At 36.7% G+C, this 7,191-nt stretch overlaps 1 protein-coding gene across 1 annotated transcript; it reads right to left on the bottom strand.

The window, feature by feature from the left end:
- Nucleotides 1–862: 862 nt before the first annotated feature.
- Nucleotides 863–5,343, bottom strand: LOC139129819 (uncharacterized). The gene is made up of 3 exons (XM_070695500.1): nucleotides 4,598–5,343; nucleotides 3,799–3,905; nucleotides 863–2,271 (listed from the first exon to the last, which is right to left on the bottom strand). The coding sequence occupies exons 1-3, from the start codon at nucleotides 5,235–5,237 to the stop codon at nucleotides 1,702–1,704; spliced, it is 1,317 nt and encodes a 438-aa protein (XP_070551601.1). The 5' UTR covers nucleotides 5,238–5,343; the 3' UTR covers nucleotides 863–1,701.
- Between the last annotated feature and the right edge of the window lie 1,848 nt (nucleotides 5,344–7,191).

Below are 7,191 nucleotides of genomic sequence, written 5' to 3'. Positions count from 1 at the left end.
TTCACTCGAATCGTGCAATCTGATTGACTGCTAATATTTAAATTATTTGCTTTTAAAAGTGTGCCATAAACTCTCCCTTGAATGGCCTGACAGCGGAATAATATCAAGAAGTGATACGGTTGTCATCACTCCTCACTGACCAACTTTTTTGAGGACAGCAATGAGCAAGCCAAGTAGATATCAGTTGATTTCGTCGCTAATTTCGGAACTTACGTAGGAAAACAGTCCTAGCCAGCAAGGCATGCATGTATGATTAAGGGGTCACTACACGAAGTTTGGGCGCTACCACGTCGTTTTCTAGTGATGTGTTCGCATTTTGACTCGTTGCTGCGCAACTCCTCAAAATGCGGATACATCATTCAAATACGGCGCGACATCGCCAAAACTACGTGTAGTAACATTTTAGTATGATATTATGTGGGCCGCATCAAGCAAAAACCTACCTGATGGTCAAAATTATCAATTTTTGTTTTTCTAGCATTTTTGATGGTTCTCTATCTCTAGATTATGTCACTGAAGTTTAAGGTCCGAACCGCGATCAGAAGTATGATTTTAGCTCATTTGAATATAACCCCTGACCTTAGATTTGCATACTCGTTTTCCTTTGCTCTTCATTCACACATCATCAAATTACTGTGTACCTCTGCATTGTTTCTTCAAAAGAAAAACCACGCTGATGAAGTGTTGTTTTTGCCAACATGATATGAGATAAAAATGTTTCATTTAAGCTGTGTAGATATCTTATTAACGTGATTTTCAGGTTTACAAACAAATTTATGCATGTTCACTTTCACTTCAATAGGCATTGATAATATAACACACTTGTTCAGTGCCCACTCTCACTGCAAAATAATACTTCAAACAACAAACATGTACTGGTACATAAATGAGAAATACTCAATCTTTTTTTATTCACTTTTTGAAGTGTGGTTTATACATTTTACATACAAACTGAACAAAAGTCGGCCCGAAAAGGTGGCCTTACATGCTGTTGAATAGTATCATGTAGTTGTTTATGGCGGGCATCTGACAAACCTCCACATTCAAGTTTCTCAGGAAAGCTTCCTTGTTGTGGGGGCCAAGTTACACCATTCCTTACCAATGCTATCTCAGTTTCAATTTCATCGTGGACTTCTTTTACATAAACTTTACCTGGATTATCTTTATTAAATCTAAAATGATGATATTTCCGTATGCCTTTCAGTGGTTTGAGATATCCAGATAGGTATGTATCCCACTGATACCATTGCCATGTGTGATCAGACTCTGAGTCTTGTTGCAGGACATGACTTTTATTAATATTGGCACTCTTGTTGACAAGAGTAGCTAACTGATCCACGGTATCCACATCACTACGTCTATATAATTGACGGACTTTACCAAAGCATGCATCACAGATACATTTTGTGTGCCCAGGTTCCATGAAATGAATTTGAATTTCATCATGCAGACCAGTACTGGTTCTCCATGACATATAGTGCAGAACAGATTTGTTTTTATTTTGACCCCCACAGTTGTCAGCATGAAAGGAACATTGTTTTTCACCCAAACTGTGATCTGAAAGATGGTGATGCAATATGCTAATTACATTATTGGGTCCTGCACTTTTCTTCCCATCCTGACCAATGCTATCAGCTTCAGTGAAAAGATAATTAATTTGTTCTTTACAAACTTCATTACAAACACCAAAACAGAAAACTTTCATTGGGCTAAGGAAGTACAAAGGACCAACTTGTCTTGACTGATGGGGAAGTGAAAAATGTTGTGCATAATCAAAACTATAATGAACAGAAAACAAATCTTGTGAACAAGGACTGTGAATACCAAGAATCTTATTTTGTTGTGGTAATGATTCATACTCTTCAAATGACTTCTGAACACAATTCTTATAAAATTCTCTCCTTTCTGTGCTTTCATGACATGCTCATTATATTGTGATGTAAACAATAATTTATCATCTTCTGAGGAGGCAAACATAATTTTGTTTCGAAACTCTTCACATTTCACACAAACATCAGTTTTGGGAGAAATGGTTTGAATGTGAGGAACACAGTCTTTCCATACGTTCTTAAAAGTAGTGAGTCCAACATGTGTCAGAGGTGGCTGTGTCTGCTCACATGACTCTACATAAGCTGAGTAGACTCTCTCCTTGGTGATACTGGATGGTAAGTAGACTGGTGGAGTGCCTTCTCTTCCACGTGGTACAGCTGGCATAGGCAAACCAAACTCATTTGAGTACTCCATTATGAACTGCACAACATGCTGGATGATCTATGGTGACAAATAAAAGTATATACCGGTATGAAAACATCTTCAGTTATGATTGGTATTATTCGTCCGTTTGTGATACCACTGTCTACTTTTATGGTGCCAGTATTGTATATCTGTCTTCAAAAAATGATCACAAATCAAGAAAAAAATTCAACACAAATCACTTGACATTTAAACACAAGTAAAGAACAGGTTTGTGGATGACCTGGCATCTATCAACCTCTTGGTGAAAACACTGCCAGAAATCATGCTTGAGTCAGTTCTTAAGGGGGGCGGTACTGTAGTTTAACCTATGATGAATTTTTCACTATATCTGTATGTTAATTGCAAGTTCGTGTTCTACTCCCCAAGGCATGTCTAAACACCAACTATTTAGCTTGTCAACACATAGTCTGTACTTGTAACATGCATTATTATTGTTTACATTTGAACTCTAGTTTGGACCGGGATTACCCTGTCAACAATGACACTGCAGTTTGCACATGCACGATCATAGGCTGAGTTTAATAACAAGCTAAATACTGTATATCTCAACATGTTATTGTTTTTGGGAGTCAGTACAACAAGAAACTAGTTGACCTTGAAAAACAAAAGAAGTGAAAAAATCATGAAATGTTAAAGCACCAGTGCTGCTAACTTTCGATGTTTTTTTTCATTATTCTTATTTTATAAATCAATTGCAACTTCTTATTCTACTCCCCAAAGAATGTTGAAACACCCACTATTTAGCTTGTCAACTTAGCGTCTATATGTGTAAAATGCATGAATATTGTTTACATTTTAATTCTAGTCCGGACCAGAAGTCAGTTTTCAACAATAACAATGCACTTTACAACCATAGGGGCTGAGTTTACAAGCTGGATACTGTGTATATCAACATTCTTTGGGGAGAAGAACAAGGAATTATGGTTCACATTCAAAATAAAAATGGTGAAATTATCATCAAAAGTCAGCAGCACTGGGGCTTTAACTTCAAGATACTGACTCTTTTAAATATCAAAATCAAGAAATTTAAAACAAGATGAGATAGAAGTCTGAAAAACAAAGCTTTTTTCCTGTCAAATCAGGCCAAATACGTGAAATCGGAAATTTGTGGTTTTGCTATTTATGACAGATCTGGCATGACAACAAGAGATAAACCCAGTTGGGAAAAGGGCTATCACACACGTCGTCATGTCAGAGAAACCGACTAATGAAAATTATTCCCCAGATATGTCTGCGAGAGATGAGTTTGGAAAATTGAGATCAAAATTGAACTTTGGTTATGTTATTGCAAATTACTCTCTACAAAACAATAATGATTTTACTCAGTGTTTTCTGCTAAAGATAGGGGACGTTGGTAATTAATTTCGCAACTCTGGTAACATTTCTGCGGTCCAAATTTGGAAACCTTGATATACCAAAGGAAACCATAGTAAGATGACAGTGAATTCCGGTAACATTTACCTGCTTACTGCCCTTAACTAAAACTCTGAATTTACGAACGGTTTGTGAATTGACCACGATGCACTTAAGATATTTGCTTACCTCAAATGAAAAAGCATTATGAGCCTTCTTTCCTTTCAAACCATGTTCTCTAGGTGCTATGCCATTGACCTTGTAATGGGCTTTCAGAGATTTGTAACTCCAAACACCTGAGAGGGAGATAAAATTATATTAGAGAAAGATATCACATTTCATGTCGGGTTATTAGTTATTGTTTAATTTCAAAGTCAACTGAAAACATAAGGTTCAATCTAGTTCTAATTTGAAGGATCAGTGGTCCTAAAAAGAAATTTGAACACTGTGGATGCCTATCATGTATGGTGTCGCTTTGATGACAAAACAGGCCAGTTATATTGCCTTGCCGGTGACGCTATGCATCGACGTTACTGTTATTGATTGAAATGACGAATTAAAACTGCGTCGACCCATGGAAAACTATCAGTCTGAGAGTAAATTGAAAGTCAGGAAGGTGAGATAGCTGCAATAATCGTTCAGCTCCGGCCCATGGGCCGGGGCTGAATCGCCAACACAGCAAACAAAGGCCCGTGAGCTACAACTATTGGAGCCAGAACTTAGAATTTGAGACTGAGTTTACACGCCATGACGCGGCTGTCTGGGTCAATGACCTTGAACTTCAATTCTACTCGTGTACGGAAACTCTGTTTGATGATCTGATTTAAATGATAGAAAGGCAAACACAATTCGATTATGTTCTATCGATATCTGATGTCAACAACAAATCAGTACTTCGATTAAGTCGTCTCGGGGCAGAGGTGTACCTGGAAAACGTAGTTGTTTTTAACACAGACAAGGAGAAACTTGCATGTTTGTAAATACTCACTGATGTCATGAATGAATCGCCATGCCTTCTCACAAATTTCGTATCCGTCAAATTCGTATCTGAATCTCTGACATTCTCGTATCTTTCCTCTCCTTGTGTCACCTTTCTTTTCCATCTGTTCCATCTTCGCAAGCAGGAGTATGTCTTTTTCCGTCTTTGTGAATTCGGCTAAATTAAGACGATACTGAAAGACCCGATCTGCGTTGAGTTGACTGTAACATCGATTGGAACAGCCGCAACCAACTTGAAATTCTGCAGTAACTTCAGACGCATGATTATTTCCATCAGTCTCACGTCTGGATTCGGTAGAAGCAGTAAAATTTGCAACCAAATCCTGCGACGATGTTTGGCACTCATCATCTGAATCGGATTCAGAGTTCTCCGAGTCGCTACCGTTGCTGCTTTCGTCGCTTGAAAGTTGGCGTTGTTGGTGTTCACTTTCGATGTCATCAAGGAAATCCCGATGTCTATCGGACATTAATTGCCCTAGATCTTCGTCGAATTGAAGGTCGACGGGAACTCTTGAACACATTTTACTGTGAGAAATGCCGATGATTTTAGAGAGGAAAGCAACGTACGACACAGCAGGTTGCGGACTGATGATGGCTCGACAAGAGCTATGGGCGGGAAACTCTTTCATATGCAAATATTTTGGCGGTGATTGATTACACCCTAAACTTTACGTTTCAAAATGTAGAACGAAAATGCGAGAAACGAGTATCTACAGTTCAGCGCACCTTGGTACTATCTACTTTTGATATTTCTTTTAATGTTTTTAATTCGAAGAGGATTTAAAGGAAAGAAACGAGCCATGATTTTATCGCCGACAGGTCTGTGGGCGCGCAAACGTAAACTCTCATACAAAGTATCAATTTTTAGAACTGATATTGTGCAACATTGTATCCATTACCATCCGGTAGGTTTTTGCTTGACGCGGCCCATGTGATAAAAAATACTTTGCAAACATTTCGAGATAAAATTACATCCCGTCCAGTATTAATATAAACAATGGCGTCATTTGTTTAGAACTTGTAGAGCAAAGTACGCATACAGACAAAGAATGAGGGTTCACTCGAGCTGTAAGAAGAACCTGTACAGCGTGGTATAACTTTTAATCACATTTAAAACCGGAAACGAGATGCGATCATCAGTAAACGTTTTATTGGAAGAAATATTGTGCCTGTTGTAAGTTTGTGAGGATTTTGGAAGGAATTATGACCGTGTAATTGAAGCTGGGCGACCGGTGACAGCTAATCTTAGCTTTTAGCATTATCGCATTCGATCTGATTTACAATCAGTTCTCTTTCAAATCTTAAAAAAATCCCGGCAGATGTCGTCGATAGTGTGCTTATTGTTGTTGTTATTATTATTATTATTATTATTATTATTATATTATTATATTATTATTATTATTATTATTATTATTATTATTACAAGTTTAGGGGCTATAAGTATTATATAGAAATGTAATAACACGAGTTCATTGAAGCTCTGGGAATTCTGAAAAAGAGGTGTTGTTTATTTTAATTTTGTCAAAAGGGGTGACTTCTAATTGTTGTACGTGCAGCGCAGAATCATACATAATACTGTACGGAGAGAGGGACATCATTAGGCCAAGGAGTAATTAAATGCTTGTCGGAAAAGTGACACTAAGCAGTTTAAAGCGATACCCAGCAGGCCCAGACTTTTAACTTGTGTGCGAACTTTATGGATACACATTCAACGGAAGCCATAGAACAGCGCCACAAACGGCAAAAATTAGAGAGGCACCTTTTTCATCACAGGCAGACATCAATATATTATTGCCTTATTTGTATTGTACGGTGATTGTTTTAACAGCACAATGGCAAATTAACTGTAATGTTATTAAAAATTACTTCAAACCATAACATAAATGATCAAAACAGGCACGTGCATATAGAATAAAACATTTTTTTTTTATTTCTTGAAGTGACAAGACTCAAATAAATTACATGTACCGATAACAAAGTTTCGGGCAAACATCTTTTACAAACTCTCTGAATATCAAAAGTAACTTATCCCACAATGTTGCATTATAAAAAAGGGACAAATAAAGAGCTAAACAAAAAATATAGGAAACGAAAAGGAAAGGTACACAGAAACTGAAAAAATACAAATTGAAATGATCAAATACCTTTATTTTAAATACAATCTGAAAAATACAGACAATTTTAAAAAATGAGAAATACTTGAAATCAAATGGACACCTTGCAACTTCCAGGGTCGTTGTATTCTGTAAATAGATAAGCAAAACAAGGTTATTTACATCTGTACTTGTTAGTATATATACTAAATCATAATGAAAGCATTTAGAAGTATTTCATTCTTATTTTCATGCTAAAAATTTAACTTTTCCAATGATATTTCATGTAAGATAAAACTGAACACTGCATAAAAACCCTATAATACTTGCTGTATTAACATGGATTATTGCCTGTATTTTAGCTGAATAGTGCATATACAGATGAATACAGTCAAGAATCCATTGCTTGTATTCAGCAAGCCTGTATTCATGTTGATTCATGTGAATTCACGTGTATTATGCTATAATACAGGCAACTTATTAATGTGAA

This window comes from Ptychodera flava, chromosome 3, assembly GCF_041260155.1.
Source record: "Ptychodera flava strain L36383 chromosome 3, AS_Pfla_20210202, whole genome shotgun sequence".
In the NCBI taxonomy this organism is placed as follows: domain Eukaryota; kingdom Metazoa; phylum Hemichordata; class Enteropneusta; family Ptychoderidae; genus Ptychodera; species Ptychodera flava.
The sequence above is the reverse complement of the archived record's forward strand: the minus strand, read 5'-3'. Positions and strand labels throughout refer to the sequence as shown.